Genomic DNA, 22,110 nt, shown 5'->3' on the forward strand with positions numbered 1-22,110 from the left:
AAGTTTCCTGACTCTCTTATAGGCCTATCTCCCTGATTCCCACAGATGCAAACATTTTGGTAAAGATCCTGGCCATACGCCTTAATACAGTAGTTACCTCTATAATCCATCCAGACCAATTTGGATTTATGCCCAGCATGTCCACCAGTGTAATCTTCCGACGGCTTTTCACTCATCTGCAGGTCCCTCATCAGGGAGAATCTGATTCTGCTGTAGTTTCACTCGCCGCCACAAAGGCGTTTGTTTCTGTCGAATGGCTGTATAATATTTACCAATGATTCTGTTAATTTTATGCCTAAAAAATTCTTACCTTTACTTACCTATATACGCGATAAGACCAAAATATGGAGTAAGCTTCCACTTACTGTGACGGGAAGAGTGAATCTTATTAAATTGATAGTGTAACCTAAAATTCTGTACATAATGCAGCAATCGCCAATTTATATTCCGACCTCCTTTTTTAGGAAACTTAATTCCATACTCTCGTCATTTATTTGGACCAATAACAGCCCCAGGATTATCTTAGATACTCTTACTAGACCAAGCAATGAGGGTGAATTGGCTCTTCCTCATTTTTAGTTGTATTATTTTGCTTCTCAGTTGGCATGTCTGTGCTTGTGGGCTCAGGACGATGGCTTAGTGTCTCTGCATGTGGCTCTGGTTCAGCTGGCTGCCCCTGGGTATACCCCTTTACAAGCACTGTTGAGTGGAGAATCCTTTCCACGCTGCCCTCCCATTTTCTCTCAAGCTATTAGGGTTTGGCATGAAGTGAGGACACTATGGGGTATATGCAATTGTGGTCGAATTCCCGAAATTGTCGAATTTCGGGTCATTTTCGACCAAAAAAAAAAATTCCCCTATGCAATCCAGTGCTTTCCGACCAAAAAACGGACTTTCAAAATTCGACTTTTTGAAATTCGAATTTTTGCAAATTCGACTTTTCTGCAATGATACAAGTGCTGCAATTCGACCAAAGCATATTCAATTCAAGTTTTGAAATTCGACAGCAGTGCTTTTAGACAGCAAATTCGTCATTTTCAATCCGCCACACTTTGGAGGGTGAAAACAAATAAAAAAAATTTAAACATGTTTTTTTTGGTGTTTTTTTTTTTGGGAATAGCAGATCTATTTATATTAGAAGGGATTAGGTACTTTTTTTTTTTTTTGGGAGGCACAAATATTATTTATATATTTTTTAAAATATTATTTTTTTTATTTTTTTTTATTTTTATGCTGGAAGGGTAAAATCATTAAAAAAAATGGCGTGGGGTCCCCCCTCCAAAGCATAACCAGCCTCGGGCTCATTGAGCTGGTCCTGGTTCTAAAAATGCGGGGGAAAAATTGACAGGGGATCCCCCGTATTTTTAAAACCAGCACCGGGCTCTGCGCCTGGTGCTGGTGCCAAAAATACGGGGGACAAAAAGAGTAGGGGTCCCCCGTATTTTTAACACCAGCATCGGGCTCCACTAGCTGGACAGATAATGCCACAGCCGGGGGTCACTTTTATGCCGTGCCCTGCGGCCGTGGCATCAAATATCCAACTAGTCACCCCTGGCCGGGGTACCCTGGGGGAGTGGGGACCCCTTCAATCAAGGGGTCCCCCCCCCCAGCCACCCAAGGGCCAGGGGTGAAGCCCGAGGCTGTCCCCCCCCATCCAATGGGCTGCGGATGGGGGGGCTGATAGCCTTTGTGATAATAAAAAGATATTGTTTTTTCCAATAGTACTACAAGTCCCAGCAAGCCTCCCCCGCAAGCTGGTACTTGGAGAACCACAAGTACCAGCATGCGGGAGAAAAACGGGCCCGCTGGTACCTGTAGTACTACTGGGAAAAAAATACCCAAATAAAAACAGGACACACACACCGTCGACAGTAAAACTTTATTTCATACGTCGACACACACATACTTACCTATGTTCACACGCCGACATCGGTCCTCTTCTCCATGTAGAATCCACGGATACCTGTAAAGAAAAGTTCAAAATACTCACCTCAACCATGGTCCAGAGATAAATCCACGGACTTGGCAAAATAAGAAAACGCAAATACCCGCACCAAAAACGGACTGAAAGGGGTCCCATGCTGACACATGGGACACCTTTCCACGAATGAGACCTGTCAGTGACAGCTGTCACTGACAGGTCTCTAAGCCAATCAGGAAGCGCAACTTCGTTGCGCTCACCTGATTGGCTGAGCGCTGTCTGCACTGTGACAGCGCATCGCACAGCTCCCTCCATTATATTCAATGGTGGGAACTTTGCGGCTAGCGGTGAGGTCACCCGCCGGTCAGCGGCTGACCGGCGGGTGACCCCACCGCTACCCGCAAAGTTCCCACCATTGAAAGTAATGGAGCGGCTTTGCGATGCGCTGTCACAGTACAGACAGCGGACAGCCAATCAGGTGAGCGCCACGGAAGTAGCGCTTCCTGATTGGCTGAAGGGACGTCAGTGACAGGAGTCACGTGATGTCCCGGCATTCGGGAGAAAGGGGTCTGATGTGAAAACATTGGACCCCTTTCTAGTCCGGTATGGATCGGTGTTCGGTTTGTTTTTTTGCCAAGAACGTGGATTTACCTCTGGACGTGGATGTACCTCTGGACGCTGGAAGGTGAGTATAATTTTTTCACAGGTACCCTCGGATCGTCGGCGACCGTGGCAGTCGGCGTGTCAACATAGGTAAGTATGTGTGTGTCGGCAGTATGTAATAAAGTTGTACAAGTCACGGTGTCTGTGTCCTGTTTTTATTTGGGTATTTTTTTTCCAGTAGTACTACAGGTACCAGCGGGCCCGTTTTTCTCCCGCATGCTGGTACTTGTGGTTCTCCAAGTACCAGCTTGCGGGGGAGGCTTGCTGGGACTTGTAGTACTAATGGAAAAAACAATATCTTTTTATTATCACAAAGGCTATCAGCCCCCCCATCCGCAGCCCATTGGATGGGGGGGGACAGCCTCGGGCTTCACCCCTGGCCCTTGGGTGGCTGGGGGGGGGGGACCCCTTGATTGAAGGGGTCCCCACTCCCCCAGGGTACCCCGGCCAGGGGTGACTAGTTGGATATTTGATGCCACGGCCGCAGGGCACGGCATAAAAGTGACCCCCGGCTGTGGCATTATCTGTCCAGCTAGTGGAGCCCGATGCTGGTGTTAAAAATACGGGGGACCCCTACTCTTTTTGTCCCCCGTATTTTTGGCACCAGCATCAGGCGCAGAGCCCGGTGCTGGTTTTAAAAATACGGGGGATCCCTGGCCAATTTTTCCCCTGCATTTTTAGAACCAGGACCAGCTCAAAGAGCCCGAGGCTGGTTATGCTTTGGAGGGGGGACCCCACGCCATTTTTTTTTCGGGTTTTTCACGTTTTTTTCCCGTTTTTTAAAATCGCGGCAAAATCCGCCAAATCGGCCGATTTTCGCCCGCGATTCTGGCGAATCCGTTTTTCATTGAATATGGTGAATCCCGGCAGGCACCTGCCGGGATTCACCTGGCGAATTTGGTCGAATTAAAAAACGGCGATAATTGCCGCGAATTCGACCGCAATTGCATATACCCCTATGTGAGTTTAATGATATAGATCTGGACACCCCTCTCTGGCGCTCTAGATGGTTATCGGAATTGGGTACCTTATCTGGTATGGTATGGGGGACTAGAGGAGTCATCACAATGATGTTCTCAAATAATTTCAGCAGCTGCAAGATGAATTTGTTCTTCCTTCTACATTTTTCTTTCGCTGTCTACAGCTTTAGCATGCTCTCCGGGTTCAGTTTCAGGACAACCCTCCTATATTTCGTCCCTCACCGGTTAAAATATTTATCACAAATTTGGGGCGTACTAAATCCATCTCCCTTGCATACTCATTTCTCCTGTCCAACCATCACTGTAACGATATTCCTCGCTTGCAATCACGCTGGGAGACCGACCTGGGGCCCCTTAATGAAGACGAATGGGAGACTGCCAGAGACTCTCCACGTAAAGCTACTCTCTCTATTCGATATCAGCAGATACAACTATTATCTTGCATAGAACTTACTTGACCCTCACCAGATTAAAGTTTAGGGGGGCGTTCCTCCGCGGATTGTTTTAAATGCGGTAATGATAATGGCTCGTTTTGGCACCTAATATGGGAATGCCCGGTAGTTCATGCTTTCTGGACCCAGATCAAAGTTGCAGTGGCAACTACTGGAATTCCCTCTAAAGTGTTTATGCCTAAACTATGTGTTCTGGGGGTTGGAGCTGAAGAAGCTCTTAGCGGACCTGATGTTCAATATGTAATAAATCTATGTACCCTAGCTAAGGTGTGTATAACACGCTCCTAGATAGCGCGGACAGGTCCTGCACTTAATGGTTGGATAGCTTTAGTGAACAACTCCATAGATCATGAACGCTTTATTCATATGGCCCGTGGGACCAGCTCTAAATTCGATAATATTTGGTCCAGATGGTTGGACTCCTCTTATACTACCCGTACTTGAGCTTTCTCACGTCACCTATCAGCATACTCTGGACATATTCATGATATTACGATTTTATCACAGTCGTGATTCTGCAATCATTTTTTTTTTTTTTCTGTTATGTTTTTCCCTTTGGGATCAGTTGGGGTTTATGTAAATGAAAATACAATACAATTTGTACCAAGTAATAATAATAATAATACTTTATTGTCATCAATAGTTCAATGAACAATCAACGAAACTAAAAAGCAAGCATATACAGAGACCATAAGAACAGAACGAAGAGAGCACTCCTAAACCCAAGACATTCCCAATTGTCAATTTATCTCGGTCCTATCTGGTTTAACATGTTTATTGCTGTTGGGAAAAAACTACCCCTTAACCGGTTTGTCCGACAAAGAATAGAACGTTAACGCCTATTAGATGGCAACACAGAAAACATCCCCCCATTTGGATGAGATAGATCTCCCAGAATACTTTTCACCTTAGTGAGGAGCCTTTTTTCATATATATCCTGAATACAGGGCAGGCTGACTCCAATTACTCTACTTGCAGTTTTAACCACTCTCTGAAGGGACTTACGTTCTATAGCAGTACAGTTTCCAAACCATACCATAATTCCGTATGTGAGGACACTCTCTAAAATTGCTGAATAAAAGTTTACTAAAATCTCCTTACGTATCCCCGCCATGCGCATTTTCCTCAATAAAAACAGGCGTTGTTGGGATTTTTTAACAACACATCGTGTATGGATACCCCAAGACAGGTCATTGGAGATGTTAATACCCAGGAATTTAAAGGACTCAACTGTCTCCACAACCTGGTTATTTACGACTAGGGGACAAGAAGGCTGCATGTGAATTTTCCTAAAATCTACAATCATTTCTTTTGTTTTTTTTACATTTAAAATTAAATGATTAGTTTGACTCCAAGCTTCTAACCTAGCGACCTCAGATCTATATTCTGACTCATCGTCCTTACTTATTAAACCTACGACTGCGATATCATCGGCAAATTTAATAATGTGAACTGACTCCGAATTTGAATGGCAATCATAGGTAAACAGAGAGTACAGCAGGGGACTCCGTACACAACCCTGAGGCACCCCTGTACTGATTACAAGTTCGCTTGACAGGGAATTGTACAATCTAACAGATTGGGGCCTGTTAGTCAAGAAATCCAAGATCCATCTACATACAAAGTTATTCAATCCCAACTCAGATAATTTAGACACTAATGATGTTGGGATTACTGTATTAAATGCCGAACTGTAATCCACGAACAAAATTCTCGCAGAGGAACATGTGGATTCTAGATGGGTAGCCACACGATGAATCAAGGTGATAGCAGCGTCATCTGTCGACCTATTTGCTTTATATGCAAATTGAAAAGGATCCAGATTGGCTGGGATACTTTTTTTTATGTGTCCCATAACCAATCTTTCAAAGGCCTTCATTATAAGAGATGTCAGAGCAATTGGTCGGTAATCGTTTGGCTCACTGGCCTTACCATTTTTGGGGACCGGGACAATAATAGATGACTTAAAACACTTAGGCACATGACAAGTGGCAAGAGAAAGGTTAAAAATTATAGTAAAAATCCCAGCCAACTGCTCAGCACATGTCTTGATAATATTTCCCGGAATCCCATCTGGGCCGGGGGCCTTACCTGATTTAGAACTGGCAAAGCACCGTCTGACAGACAATTCATCCAGTACCAGGGGCTCCGCGTTCTCCAGATTCCCATCCCAGTCTACAGGGGAAACAGCCATGCTATCAAAACGAGAGTAAAATATGTTTAATGTCTCCCCTAGGGAACTGTCAGCCTCTTTATGAGAGGGGTTCTTATTAACTTTGTAGTCAGAGATATCTTGAATACCTTTCCACAGACTTTTTGCATCTTTATCATTTTTAAACTTGCTTTCGAGTTTAACAGAAAAGGCCCTTTTTGCCTCTATTATACCCTTTTTTAATTTTTGACGGGCAGCCCTAAAAACATTTTGGTCACCAGATCTGAAAGCTTTGTCTCTCTCACTTAATAAGGTTCGAACCGTACCATTTATCCATGGTTTATCATTTGCGTAAGTACGAACACACTTTTTAATTGTTACACTCTGTATGCAACAACACACATAACCAAGGACCATGGAGGTAAGGGAGTCCACATTCACATTATTATCATCCCCCAGTGATTCTTCAATGAACAACCCCCAATCAGTAAATACCAAAGCATCCTGAAGTTTCTGTATTGCCCCCTCAGGCCAAACTGTAATACTAGTACTAGTCGGCCTAAACCGTTGGACTACGGTTTTGTATGCTGGAACCAAAAATAGGGACATGTGATCAGAATGACCAATATTGGGATATCTAAAAGTCGCATAAGCATCCTTAATATTACAATAGACATGGTCCAACACATTTCCCCCTCTAGTAGGGACTTTAACATATTGATAGAATTTTGGTAAAACTACCTTCAATCTAGCCTGATTAAAATCCCCTGCTACTAAAAGAACCCCCTCAACATATTTAGTTTCCAGTTTAACTATAGCAGCGTGCAAGATATCTAATGCAGATTCTACATGAGCAGAGGGAGGAATGTATACGGCCATTACCAACGCCACTGAAAATTCTCTTGGCAAATAGAATGGTCGACACTTAACCACCATATATTCCACATTTACAGAGCAAAAAGTCGCAACAAGACTGGCATCAGTACACCAGTTATTATTTACGTATACACATAGTCCACCTCCTCGCGTTTTCCCAGATTCCATGGTTCTGTAATCACACAAAGAGGTTTTTTATACTTGTGTACTACATGATGTTTTACTGCAACTACTATGTACCTATGTACAGCTTCATTCAACCTTAGCCACCTTTTTTCTTTGACTTTCATTGTCCCGGTTATATTGTTATACTGTTCGTATTTGGACTGCAATGGTTTATATACGGTATATGCTGATCGAATTGTGTGTTGTAACTTTCCTGCAATAATAAAAGTTATGTTATTTAAAAAAAAAAAAAAAAATTACATGTGGCACTGTGAGCTGTTTCTGAGTTTGGAACAAGGTAAACTGCAATGCAAGGGGTGTAGATATGTTTATTTTTCTGCATGCAGGGTAAATACTGGCAGCTTTGGCATATAACCCACAAATACTGGACCGCTTCATTTTTATACTGCAATTTATCTTTGAGCTAGTCACAATCTTCTGTAATCTTAATCTATCTGCACATTTTAATCTGCCCCAACTGCAGCGCAGCATGGTTTAAACAAGGTTCGCAGTTACTTGCTCTCTAACGCTTTACTCTGCACTCACAATCTGCCCCTATACAGCACCTTTATGGGGGATATTTATCAAAGCTTGAAGAAGAGGCAAAGTGAAGAGAGTTCTAACCACTCAGCTCTTGTCTCTATTTTAAAAAACAGTCTGTAACATGACTGTTAGGAGCTGATTGTTTAGAACTTTCACCACTTTGGTCAATATTCAGTTGAAGACGGAAATGCCGTCTAGTTGGAAAGACAGCAGTTTCCGACTTTTTTTAGGTTGAATCATGATTCGACCTATTCAATGGGGCTGCAGTTTTTCCGACTTGTCGGATTTGCGGCCAAATCTGACAGATTTTACACCCGTTTCGACAATGTCAATCCAACTTTAAAAAAAGTCGGATTGACATTGTTGAAAACTGCCAAAACCTGTCGAATTTGGCTGCAAATTTAATACGGCCCTTTATCTCCAAACTTTGATAAATCTCCCCCTAAATTAATATACATAATAAACCATATCACTTGTAATATGCATCCCAGCTCTATCAGAAATGAACATGAAAAGTTTGAATATCAACAGTTGCTGCAAGTGTAACTTCAATATCTTAAAAAGGAACTTATTCCCGCCTGTCTGTCTGTCTATATATTGGTGGAACAGGAAGGTTGCATATATGAAATAATTTGTTTTTGCCTCCTTTAGGAATTAGAGAGACAGAAACACTCTTGCAGCATCCTCCAGCACAAGTTAGATGAACTTAAAGAAGGTATTCGCCAAAGAGATGAATTTATAGAGGTATGAATTACATTGGCCATAGATTGGTGTTATTAAGACCAAGTATTGTGGTTCTGTGTCCTGCCTGTGGTGTTAGTATGTATGCCTTTCAGACAATGTGTGGTAATACTTCCTTAAACATGCATGAATTATAGAAAACTTTTACCTGATTCTTTAGCTGTAGCTTTTTCTTTACATCTTATCTTGTTTCTGCAAGCATAATTGCTGTACTGATAATTTCTACTTTGTATTTTAAAGTTTCCTTCTTTCGGTTTGTGTTTTTCTGTTTCCTTTCTTCTGTCTTTTTGCTATTTCCTCTAACTCCAGGAAAACCAGCGTATGCAGCAGAAATTAGACTCTCTGACCAGAGAGGTGTATGATCTCCAAGAGACAGTTAATTGGAAAGATAAAAAAATTGGGGTAGGAAAATCCCAAGACAGTGGTGAATAGAAAAGTAATGCATGGCTTGTCAGAACCTGACCAACACTGATATGGCACAATATCAATAAGTCCCACCCGATAAAAGTATGTGTTGCTCAAAGTGAACCATAGATGGTACACATAATATGTAATCCCAGTGATTGTGCTCCTTACACTGTAGGGAAGAGTCTGGGGCCTATTTCTGAGATAATTTTGTTTATACAGGCCCCTTAATGCACATTGAAACTCATTGTAAAAGATTAAAATAGTGCATGCTTATTAAACCTTTAATAATGTCTTTGACACTGCCCTTCTGTATGTGACATTTCTCTGCACTGTAAAAGGTAGAGGCACGCTGCAGCTTCCTGTTACTCCAGTATCTCACTGCCTTTAATTAAATCTGAATGGGAGAAAGTAATCAGAACTTTCAGGTTGTAGTTCTGTTTTAGACATTATACAACAGAGAGAGAATGCACAAGTGGGTAGAAGTTATGTAGTCACACCACACCTATGTGCTACCATTGAAATGTGTAGGTCATTTCCACCTCTACTTCCCCAGATTGCACTTCTACAGTACAAAGAGTACATTTGGAGTGATGGACTTTCTCTAGACGTATTACACCCTAAAATGCCACCAACATTGTTACTCCCCATGAAGTTGTGTCACCATTTTAGGTTTTCCTGACAAATTTTCTCTATTTTTATTTTTTTGGGTTTGTTACTAACAAGTAAAATGCAAACGCATGCTAGTATTTCAGTGATAAGTGTGTGTTGTTGGACAGTGTGCACAGTACACAACAAATTGTGTTTTGCAGATATATTTTAATTGGCTATAGACTAAGGGTGGGTACACACTACGCCTATTGGTACGATATTTAGTTTCCATCAAAATCAGAAAGGCATATCGTGCATATTAGGCAGTGTGTATCCTCCTAGTAAAAGCATTATTTTTTATGCCAGTGGGTCATTTGCCTTAAACTGCCTATGCCACTCTTTCACACATTTTAATAGCATTCTTCCAGGTTTCAGTCTTCAAACCAAACAATTTACTAGTGGAGACTCTAAATCTAATAATAGAGAAATATTTTACTACTTTCTTCAGCGCCCGTGTTTCTTAGTGATGTAAAGGTGCAGTACTGTGGGATTACACCTTTAATGATTACATCTTTGTTTATGTGTACCTGTGTAAAATTCTCTCCTGTTGAGATGCATTCTTTACATGCCTGACCACTGCATGTCCCATTCCTGTGCAGAGTGTAAATGATACTTGTGTTCTGTGTGTGTGCACAATTTCCTATTCTTCCCTTGTGTATCTTATTTCCCTTCTTTCTCTTTTCTTCCTACTGCTCTCACTGTCTTTGCTGTTCTGCTGGGCAATTGTCTGCGTGCAGGCACTAGAGAGACAGAAAGAGTACTTTGACTGCATTAAAAATGAACGGGATGAGCTCAGAGATGAGCTGGCTGATGTGAAAGGGAAAATGAAGATAGGAGAGGTACGATATGTCAGCTGCTGCGTGTGTCAGCACAGTGTGACTGTCTAGGCAATGTAACTTTCTCAATTGCCATTTTGCTTGATTTTTTTTCTAATGTTATTTTTACTTAGACAATTTGTTTTAGGAAGCTGCTATTCTACATTTCAAATGATTTTAGTTTTGGGTAGAAATACTTTAATGTTGTGTTTTAAGATTACTGGTTTGTGATGGGCTTATGTAATGACTTTAAACTAAGGGCTTAATACAGTTAAATTTGAGGGGGTCGAGGTGCCGTTGTGACTGTCAAACTTGCAGCTTTGTGGCCCAATCTCGTCCTGGATTCTCGGATTTTTGTACACACCCCAGCCCCATGAGGCAGCAAGTAAAAATCAACTAATCTATACAGTAGCTACCATGAGTGCGGCATATAGCAGCACTTACTCGCAGGGCCAAGTAATTAAATCAACCCCTAAGAGTTTTATAACTATTTCCCTTCCATCCATAGGGAATACTGTGGAATGCTTATAACAATGGGGGTATAGATGGGTCCGCTGGAGCCGGTGCACGTTAAGAAATCTACAACTGACTGTGTGCTGGCTCCTCCCCTCTATTTCCCCTCCCACAGCTCAGTTTAGAAAAATGTGCCCTCAGAGCCGGTCACATCTCTGGAGGGCTCCAGATTTTTTCTTCATATTTATTTTAAACTTTATTATTTTCAGACAGGGTACCTGGCACCTACCTGTCTGCTTTGTTGGACTTGGGGAGGGAAGGGGGCGGGGGGGAGACCTGTCCAGACCTAATAGAGAGGCATGGCCCCAGTTCCTCGGCTGACAGGACATCAGTCCTGAGGGTACTCGCACTGCGGTCAGATTCAGGACTAGTGCTTGGACCCGCAGTCTGCCGCCACCCCTAACAGAGCTGAAGATAAGAAGATTGGTGAGAAAAAAAATGGGGCCCCAAGTAGCGGGGTCCCCGGTTCAAATGGCGGCACAGACGCACACTGGTCACACTACTCTGCATAAAGAGAGCTACTGCGACAAAGAAACTGCAAAACTGGCTATCTCAGGCTGTTAGAGCGAGGGAACACTGCTTTCAGCAACATATATCAGCACTGCCAGTATATATAATAAGTGAGCAGAGGACAGCACACAGTGGGCGCCATCTCACCGCTGTTACAGATAGGCAGTGTGGCTGCATTAACACCACAGCCTGAGGGTACCTCACAAATCTAAGACTGTCATAACAGTGGGGGATAAATGTGGGGAAGCGGTTAACATTAAAACCAGATCATTGCTAGTGGATTCCGGAATAATTCTGCCTAGCTAAGGTCTTCATTAACAGACAGAGTGTTCTGGTTCTTCCTTCTCTGTGCTTCTCATGTTACTATCTGGGTAAACTAGTGTCTGAGACTTGTTTTATTCCAGTGTGTGTAGGTGTGTAATTTTGCTGTGGGAAAATGCTGCATTAGCAGGATCACGATTTTGTAAGCAGTGTATAAGTCTGCATCACAATTTAGTAACAAAGACACCAGTTTGGCTGTCCACACTGACAAATATTACCTCAGAACTGGCTGTTGCCAGACAGGACAGGCTCTTAAAAGTCTGTAAAGGTCTGTGGACCAGGGTTCCAAAAAAATCCTGTTATCATTTATGCCTCAAAAGCGCATGTTACACAAGTATTACACATACTAGCTGTAAAATGAATTTGAGATCTAAGATGGTAACACCCCTTCTCAGGGAGTGGAGATGCTCAATTTGACAATAAAAGAGATTCTGGAGATTCCAGATAAGGACACTAAAGCATACATGCCTACCTTGTGGCTGTTCCCTCCGGGAGGTAGCAGCCTGATCATATAGGAGGAGGCGGTACAGGGCGTGGTGATGCGAATGCGTCATCGTAGCCCCACTTTACAATGCCCACATTACCGCCATTGGAAAGCAGGAGCGGGGCTACAATGACGCGATTTAACACGAATTGCGTCATCACCCCACTCCGTCATTCTTTGTTGAGGGATGCCTCTGTGACCGTGTTATGCGGCGGGGGTGAGCGCAATGCAAGAGACTTGCCCACTTCCCCGGGGGACCAGGGGTGCCACACGATTTTCGGGATCCTCCCGGACTTTCCAGGAGAGTAGGCAAATATGCACTAAAGTGCAGTCTGGGGTTCCACAAACCACAGAAATTGTTACCTTCCCAGTGTCCCCAAAATTATATACCCAGTTAAAGGCTATATGTATGTATATACAGATGGAGCCTTCGTTATCTTTGCTGGCTGAGGCGCACTCCCAGCGTGACTAGGCGATCGGTCCACCTAATCACGCCTGGAGTGCACAGAGCCGCTTCCCATTGTAAGCGTCTCTGAATGTGCGCGCGCCTTCTCAGACGGAGACGCTCTACATTCAAGTGAATGAGGAGCGTCTCCGTCCGGGCGCACGTACTGACGGAGACGCTCACAGTGATGGCGCGCCTAGTCACAGAGGGAGCCACGACTAGCGTGGCTCCATCTGTATATAATTATGTAGGATATATATATATATATATATATATATATATATTTCCATCGGTACTTCCGACACTTCACTATTGATTGAAGTCCAGGTTTCCGCCCTTTCGAAACGGTAATTCCGACTTGTCGGAAAGCATGAGCGGATTCGCCGCTCGTCCATGTATTTTCGACATGCACAGGTGAAAACATGTCCGTTTTCGACCATTCTTTTCGCCTATAGGGACATTAATGAAATAAGATTCTTTAGTCTCTATAAAGGGAGGTGATAAAGCTTCCCCTCACCCAGTGCTCCAGCGGCTCATAGCGCTCAAACAGATTAATGCAGCAATATAGTGAATTCCCTAGGGATTTTTTGTCATCATTCCCATCTCTAGATTTAGGAAGCTTTGGGAAGAGCCACTAACAGTGAATCCATTGGTTTCACGCCTGTCAAACAAATATTGACTTCCGGTCCCAGGGGCTTCCTCCCCAAAGTAGCTTTCAGACCGTAGTATAGAAACCACCCTAAAATCTATTATATACAGCTACAGTAGTGGACCTGCAACCTGTAAAGGTTTGATGCTGGGTCACAAAACCCTTAAGGGGGGTACACACGGGGGGATCCGTGCTTGAATTCTAGGCAATCTAACTAGATTGCTTGGAGGTTGAGCGCGGATCTCTCCGTGTGTATGCCCCACAGCGATAGCGATGCGCGGCGCTATCGCTGTTTCTATATTGGCCTGTATGCAGGCACAATATAGCACATCACTCATTTCACCGCTGGGTGAAATGAGCGGACGCGCCCCCTCGGTCGGCACGCATCGCAGTGTGTGCTGAGCAGGGGGGAGATGTGTGCTGGGCGTTCATGCTAGATCGCTCAGCACGCATGTCTTGGTGAAATCTCCCTGTGTGTATTGGGCAATAGAGCCTGAACTAGATCCAGACACAATGGCTCACTCTAGCACAACACCAAAGCAATCAGCAACCTATTGTGTGAGATCACTCTGTAGATAGGACTGAATTACTCTCAAATGACATCAATGGCTGTCTCCGCCCTCAGACCCTTGTGGCTTCGTTAGTGGACAGCGGATGCCGAGTCCAAATGAGAGGTGAAAAGCCATCAATATATAGCAGGTTTTGTTTGGAGTGGAGTAACGTAAGTGGTTCACAAGTTACTGCTGACAAATCCACTTTTTTCCCCTTCAGCTCACCAGCTAGACGGCCTTATTTGCAGTGTCCTTTCATTCCTTTCATGTTGCAAGATTAGAGACACAGCCATATGTGCTCTGTGGCTCATCTCACTACAGCACAGTGCCAGTAAACTCAAGCATCATAGTTTGAGTCCCAGTGTGGTCCCATTAAGGAGCCTCAAATATGGCCCGTAGCCCCAGAAGGCAGGGGACGGAAATCAGCTGTTACAGGCAGGGCCTACAGCATGAAGCTCTCCTTCCGCGCCTAGAGGATCTCAATGTAGGACCACGCCTAAGACATTTCAGTCACATGGGAAAAGCTCCTACCAAGATGCCTGGGTTAACACCCAAGGATACAAAATAGAGTACCCGCCTCATAAGTTTTCACTTCAGGTTTACAAGTTTTCCTCAAAAGACAGGTATCCCTACAGGAGGCCATACACAGAATCCTGCAAACACAGGTATTTGTCTTGGTTCCAACTCGTCAGGGAACAAGGGATTCTATTCCATCCTGTTTGGTAGTTCTGAGACTGAATGAGTCGGTGGGACGCTTCCTGAATGAAGTCCCTGAACCCTAAGGGTCTTCAACTTCAAGAAGGAATTCGCTAGGGCAGTCATCACAGGACTGGAACAAGGTGAGTTCTTGTTATCTTTGGATATCAAGAAGGCCTGCCTTCACATTCTAATATGGTCGTTCACAAAGGTCATGGCGGAGATCATCTAGCATTCCTAGAATTTTTATTCAAAAATATCCACTGCCAATTCCAGGCCTCACCTTTCGGTCCTTCATCAGCTCCGAAGGTATTCAAAAGGTCAGGGTGGAGAGGAGGCTACAACTCCTAATTAAAAAAACATAGTTTAGTATCTGGACACTTCCTCATAAGGGCGCTATCCTGCAAACCGCTATTGCACAGCATCATTCTCGACAAAAGGGCTATTAAGACATTACGTAGGGATTCTCAATATACAGAAATCCCACTTTAAGCCTATTTGGAGATTTCAGTTTCTGTGTATGATTTTGGACACAGTAGCTTAGATAGTTTTCTTCCGCTGGAAAGAGCCTGAGGAATCCAGACGTTCGTGCGGTTAGTCCTGAAACCACATGAAGTCTCCATAAATATCTTGGAAGTGACTGCAATTTACAATGCTCTACATCAGGCTTTCCATCTACTACAATCAGGACATTAATTTACTGTCCGACAACGCCACATCAGTGCCGTACAGAACGAGGTGGAAGAGCAGCAATGAGAGAGGTTTCCAAGATACTTCTTGAGGCAGAAAGAGATGCCACGGCCATCTCAGCCCTCTTTTATACCGGTTCTGAGCAGACACGACCTACACCCAGAGTAGTGAGGTCTTCATCCTCAGATCTTCCAACAGATAGTATATCAGTGGGGATGGCCATAGGTAGACATGATGGCTTCTTTGAACAACAAGAGGCTTCATAGTTATTGTTCAAGAACAAAAGATCCACAAGCGTCTGCAGTGGATGTGCTAACGACGCCTTTGAATTAGCAAATAGTATATCTGTTCCCTCCATTTCCTTTACGAGAATAAGAGAGAATTCAGACAATCCTAATTGCCCCAGACTGGCCACGCAGAGCTTGGTACGCAGATCTCATTTCCCTGTGGGTAGAAGAACCCTGGCCTCTGACGCTCCAGGAAGATCTTCCTTAACAAGGCCCGTTCGTCTATCCAGACTTACACCGGCTACGTTTAACGGCATGGACGTTGAAATGGCGAATTATAGCCAGGAAGGGCATTCCAGGTGCTGTAATGCAAACTATGCTTTGAGCCAGAAAGGCAGTCACTTCACAACAACCCCATAGAATATGGAAGAGGTATGTCTCCTGGTGTGAAGGACGACAATATCCGCCAGCGGATTTCAAACTGGGTTGCCTTTTACGCTTCCTACAGTCAGGAGTGGATGTGGGCCTAAGTTTAGCTCACTAAACGTTCAGATTTCAGCTTTATCAATCCTTTTCCGGAAACAACTGGCCATGCTGCCAGAGGTTCAGACATTCCTCAAAGGTGTGCTTCACATACTACCACCTTTTGTACCACCTCCGATACCTTGGGATCTAAATCTGGTTTTAGATTTCCCACAATCTTCTTGGTTTGAACCACTACAAATGGTAGATGAAAGGTATCTTATGTGGAAGACACTAATGCTGTTAGCCTTGGATTAGCAATCTAATCAGAGTTAGGGGCATTGTCGGCCAAGAGTCCCTACCTTCTGTTTCACGTTGACAGTACAGAGCTCAGAACTCAGCAGAAGATCTTACTGAAGGTTATTTCAGCTTTTCATATCAACAACCGGTAGTGGTTCTGGTCATTAATGACGTCTCAGCTGCTCCAAGATCACTGGATGTAGTAAGAACACTGAAGATCTATGTCCGAAGAACTGCTCGTATTGGAATGTCAGATTCTCCTTTCATTTTGTACAGTGCCAACCAGATCGGTTGCCCAGCTTGAAATCAGGCAATAGGTCGTTGGATCAGACTCACTATCCAACAGGCTTATTTGTCCGCTGCTTTGCCTCTACCACATTCCATTACAGCCTACTCTTCAAGGTCAGTGGCCTCCTGTTGGGCAGCTGCCTGGGGAGTCTCGGCATTACACCTATGCCAAGCGGATTTGCTTTCTGCGTTCCCAGATCCACCCATTTGTACTATACTAATTTGTCTCTTTCCTTGTGTATACTGTTTTCATCTTCCTTTTCTTTCTCTCTCTTTTTTCTATTTTCGTACATAGGTGCACTCTCATTGGTGTACTATCATAAAAATTCTCTACTATCATACCACGCTGCCAATGCCCGATCTCGTCCGATCTTGGAAGCCAAACAGCGTTGGGCCGGGTCAGTACCAGGAGAGGAGACTTCCTGCGAATACCCGGTGTTGTAGAGCAGGGACCATTTCCCTCCATATATGAGTTGCGACGCCAACAGCAGTATCACCACTAACTCTCACCTCCTTTTCTTTATTTAAGGCTTACAACCTATTTTTTGTGGCTTACGTCCGAAAGTCAGGCCCTGTTGAATGCAGGAGACTACCTATCTTCGAATTAAGTAGCCCTAGTGGGACATACTTATCAAATAATTCTTATGACCACTCCTTGGTTCCATCAATACAGATATTCTGTACTGGTCAGGGGAAATGGGGGTAAGACGATCAAATGTCTACAACCATTCCAATCACGAATTGTGATTAAACAGACCAGAACATTTTTAAAAACTCTTATTATTATACTTTTTCTTTGTTATGGATCATCTATATGGGTATTTTCATTATAAACGTCAATATTAAAAGTTATGTTTTAAGTATCTCTTTCTATATGTTATAGGAATTTTCCTTTCTTTCTAAGAGTGCGCCCACACAAGAGCCTTCTTTTTCTCCCTTCTTTCTAGTATATGTACTCTCTGGCTCTGGGCGCACCACCAAGTAGGACAACGTTATCTATCGAAGTAAAAAACATGTTTTTTTTTCTTCTTTTTCCCATTTTGGAGTGTTTAATTGTCCAAATTTTGGTTCTCTAGTATCAATGCAGCACTAATTTGACCGGTGCCCGATCGCCCTTTGTCTAGTCATACGTCCCCATTGTAATAAGCATTCCCCAGTATCCCCTATGGATGCCTTTTCTCGCAGCCCATAGGGGATACCTCTGTGCTTAGTAAATTTTCCTGCAAAAGGTAAGTTCTTGTGTGACAGATTGTTGGATCAGCTTTCCTATCCGTTTCTGGTTTTTGGATCAGCTTTTTGCTGTCCCTTCTAATTCTTCTTGTTGTGCTGGTTATGTTTTTTCTCGTTCTGTTCTGTTTCTTCCTCCTCTCAAAGTATGTTCCGTCTCCTTCGGGCACAGTTTTTCTAGACTGAGCTGTGGGAGGGGGCATAGAGGGGAGGAGCCATCACACAGTCAGTTGAAGATTTCTTTAAAGTGCACCGGCTCCAGCGGACCCATCTATACCACATTGTAGTAAGCATTCCCCAGTATCCCCTAAGGACTACGAGAAAAGGCTTTACCGGTAGGTAACAAAATCCTATTTTAAGAGTGTTGATATCTCCCATGGTCTTCATTTGGTTCGTTTAACTAGCTTGAAAACCCAGTTTTTGACCATTAGTGAGCCAAATTCACAAACACGATAAAATATTTTAAGTTTCATTTTTTAATTTTCATTTTTTTTTTTACTTAGTCACAAATACTGCAAACTGCAGTATATTTGTGTATTTGGTATTAGCCAGTCACAGTGTTATGCAGAATTTATGGGTTAGCGCAAATTAACCCTGTGTTTACCACAGGGCGAAAATAATATTTTATTGAAACGCTCTGGGCTTGAAACCTGGAGCCATTCCCTGCACAGCAAACAGCATGGCTGATTGGATTCCCCCGTAGAGTGTCTGCTGCTCCATTGTCCTATACTGTAGCTCCTCTGCGGATGTTAGACAGAGGTGCTATGTGACGCAGATAGGGGCAGCAGGGACCGTGTGCGAGTCTGTTTCCACAGGCAACTTGACATGTTTGGATGTTTTAGCCACCAAATAGCACACAATACACTATGTAAAACATGCTTGAAATTAAACCTGTCCATAAAAAAGTGTTTTAATGAAACAAAATGTTAGTAATATCCCTTTTATTAGTTAAGACCTGCTACTAATTGCTCATAGACCTTAAGTTGTTAGTCAAGACCAGGGGACTTATGTAATAGCCTGCAAGCTGTGCGGGAATCGCGCCCGTATTTTTAAAGCTGCAACCATGTTTGGTTTTGCCTCGTAAATGTGCCTCTTTAAAAGTGCAGGCAGACTCACCAGCTTGCAGGCTATTACATAATCCCCCAGGGGTTCTCAAGTACCACCAACATGTCATGAGGATTTCTATAATCATGCACATGTGACTTAATCTATTTCACTGGGTCAGTAAATATCCCACCTAGTACCACTGACAGAAATCCTCTAAACATGACTTTAGGATAGCGGTTGACTGTTTAAGACGTTAGAAATGTTATGTTATGTAATGTGTTGGTGGCTTTACAAATTGTCACATAAGTCATTTTTTCTTTAATGTTGTTTGTTTCAGAAACACGGCTTAGTTATTATTCCTGATGGTATGCCTAATGGTGATATAAACCATGAGCCAATGGTTGGAGCAATAACTGTTGTATCCCAAGAAGCTGCACAAGTGTTGGAATCTGCAGGAGAAGGACCTCTTGGTAAATGGGAACTATAAGCATGTTTTGTGATTTGAAATGGCTTTAGTCTGCGCCCGCCACATTCATTATCAAGTGGGGTAAACACTCAAGGGTGTATTCCTTGCTCACTTAATGGCATAATCCGTGTCATCAAGTTATGCCCACTGCATTTTACTAGTTATAAACTCTTGTAATAAACACCAGTGAGGATGAGCTCTTTGAATCGCGGTTAATAGTTATATATTGTACACTACATGGCAAAAAGTATGTAAACACACGTTCTGCTTATCGTGTTTGGCCATTCCAGCCAGCCCTGTTGCTAATAGGTGTGTGCAATCAAGCATACAGTCTTGAAATCTTGACTTCACAGAGCTAGATGGGAATACCTGCAGCCATGTTCTAGTGGAAATTGTTCCCAGAAGAACGGGAAAGCTTGGACATGAGAGCTAAAAGTTTGTGGAGAATGAAAAGAGTTGTGCACTAAGTTTATATTAGTACACGCTTTGGTTGAATTGTTTCATCGGCGCACCATGGGTGGCCATTGTAGACTAGTTGACAGGCGAAGTGTAGGCCTTGTGTCAAGGAATGCAGTTGTTACTGATCAAGGGTGTGCGTCTAAAGTCAGTGAGAAAAATTAGACCGGTGAAATGGCCTGTACAGTATTACCATTGAATATTGAGAGATATCTTCAATTGTGGTGACTGTGTAGTGGACTTGAATTTTATTTTATAAGACATGTGCAGCCACTGAAGAGCCTACAAAGGGCTGGATATAAAAATCTACAAATCTGTGGTGAGGGGGGTGAGTTTCAATGTCATTGCCAGTGTTCACATGCAACAACAACTTGCTTAATTGAATTGAGCTCAGTGGTTGATCATCAGTTTTTCCATAGCGTATTTACATATAAAATTTAGAAGAAAAATATATTTATGTAAGGATTGTGTATATTATACGTATATACTGAATTCAAGGTACAGTATTAAAATACTGTATTCTGTTTGGCACATGGCTGTATATTATTAAATATATATTGTCATGTTATCAAATTGAATGCATCTATCCATACATCTGCAGTGACCACATTCTAGATTATGCTGCCACTTTTTCTTTGTGTAAGCTTTTCAGATGTGGCATTGAAGGATGCAAGCGATAGAAGTCTGCTGCTCCAGCAAATAGTTGGTGCTCAATAATTCATTTAGAACCAGTGCATTTAAACTATGGTCTTATTACTGTACTTGGTGGTGATAGAAACAATAATATCTAATGAGATCATCAGAATGTTCACAGCAGCTGAAGATTGAGAGGGTGCTGATCTTGTGGGAGAGAGTGACCTATCCTGATGTAATTACATGAGGCTGGGCAGGACTGCATACTGTATATTCCGGAGAATGTCATAATGTGATGGAGTGGATGGAGACCAGCAGGAATACACAGACAGAGTAGATATTGGAAGCGGCAGTGTACCCCAAACAATGGCACAGATTACTGGTGGGGGAGTCCTGTCAATCATTTCTAGTAAAGTTTTGCTAATAGCAGCTTGTTTATTTTAGATGTGAGGCTACGGAAACTGGCTGAAGAGAAGGACGAGTTGGTATCACAGGTAAGCCTTTCCTGTTCTTATATCAGTGTTCTTACAATTTAACATACGTTTTATACTCATTACATTTTTTAAATTGTAACACTTCTTTGTTTTGATCCAGCATAGACTTCCATTGCAGCATGTTTTTTGATGTTACATGGGTGAGAAGAATGCTGAAAGTGTGTATAACATTACACTAATCTGATCTTGTTTCATTGTCTCACAGATCAGAAAGTTAAAGTTGCAACTAGACGAAGAGCGGCACAAAAATACGAGAAACGACACTACGATGACGGATTCTGCTGGACCAGAAAACGGTTCAGACCTACAACTTATTGAAATGCAAAGTATGTGCCCATTTGTGTCTGCAAATGTACTGTACCTACTATGCAAATTCCGAGCAATTAGCAGACTTTTATAGATCAATAGGTACTATTGACTACAGTAGTAGACTACAGTAGCCTAGATATTGATCTTTTTTATATTTACAATTGTGTGGATATTTTGGTAGTATATTTTGTATTAATATTTCTCTAACGTCCTAGTGGATGCTGGGGACTCTGTAAGGACCATGGGGAATAGACGGGCTCCGCAGGAGACATGGCACTTTAAGAAAGAATTAGGATACTGGTGTGCACTGGCTCCTCCCTCTATGTCCCTCCTCCAGACCTCAGTTAGAATCTGTGCCCGGACGAGCTGGGTGCACCTTAGTGAGCTCTCCTGAGCTTGCTAAAAAGAAAGTATTTTGTTAGTTTTTTTATTTTCATAGAGATCTGCTGGCAACAGACTCTCTGCTACGTGGGACTGAGGGGAGAGAAGCAGCCCTACTCACTAGAAGATAGGTCCTGCTTCTTAGGTTACTGGACACCATTAGCTCCAGAGGGATCGTACACAGGAACGCCAGAGGGATCGTACACAGGAACGCACCCTTGGTCGTCCAATCCCGGAGCCGCGCCGCCGTCCCCCTTGCAGAGCCAGAAGACAGAAGCCGGCGTGAGAAGCAAGAAGACTTCGAAATCGGCGGCAGAAGACTCCAGTCTTCATCTGAGGTAGCGCACAGCACTGCAGCTGTGCTCCATTGCTCCCACACTAAACCCACACACTCCGGTCACTGTAGGGCGTGGGGGGGGGGGGGGGGGGCGGGCGCCCTGGGCAGCAATTGGGAACCTCATGGTAAAAAGCAGCATATATACAGTTGGTCACTATATATATGCATGAGCCCCCGCCATTATTTTACACACAAAACGCGGGACAGAAGCCCGCCGCTGAGGGGGCGGGGCTTCTTCCTCATCACTTACCAGCGCCATT

General features: G+C 43.3%; 1 protein-coding gene and 1 pseudogene across 13 annotated transcripts in view; both read left to right on the plus strand.

The window, feature by feature from the left end:
* The window catches only part of LRRFIP2 (LRR binding FLII interacting protein 2), a 276,779-nt gene that overhangs the window by 217,109 nt on the left and 37,560 nt on the right, over positions 1–22,110 (plus strand). For 9 of the 13 annotated variants that reach the window (XM_063922583.1, XM_063922587.1, XM_063922586.1 and 6 more), the window contains 6 exons: positions 8,404–8,496; positions 8,803–8,895; positions 10,287–10,388; positions 19,112–19,244; positions 20,774–20,823; positions 21,029–21,149. In XM_063922583.1, the coding sequence (XP_063778653.1) occupies positions 8,404–8,496; positions 8,803–8,895; positions 10,287–10,388; positions 19,112–19,244; positions 20,774–20,823; positions 21,029–21,149 (592 nt within the window). The remainder of the gene's footprint in view (positions 1–8,403; positions 8,497–8,802; positions 8,896–10,286; positions 10,389–19,111; positions 19,245–20,773; positions 20,824–21,028; positions 21,150–22,110) is intronic. The other 4 variants (XM_063922590.1, XM_063922591.1, XM_063922595.1 and 1 more) reach the window with 1 other exon arrangement.
* On the plus strand, positions 16,829–16,947 carry LOC134931099 (5S ribosomal RNA; annotated as a pseudogene).

This window comes from Pseudophryne corroboree, chromosome 5 (genome assembly GCF_028390025.1).
Source record: "Pseudophryne corroboree isolate aPseCor3 chromosome 5, aPseCor3.hap2, whole genome shotgun sequence".
NCBI classification, from domain to species: domain Eukaryota; kingdom Metazoa; phylum Chordata; class Amphibia; order Anura; family Myobatrachidae; genus Pseudophryne; species Pseudophryne corroboree.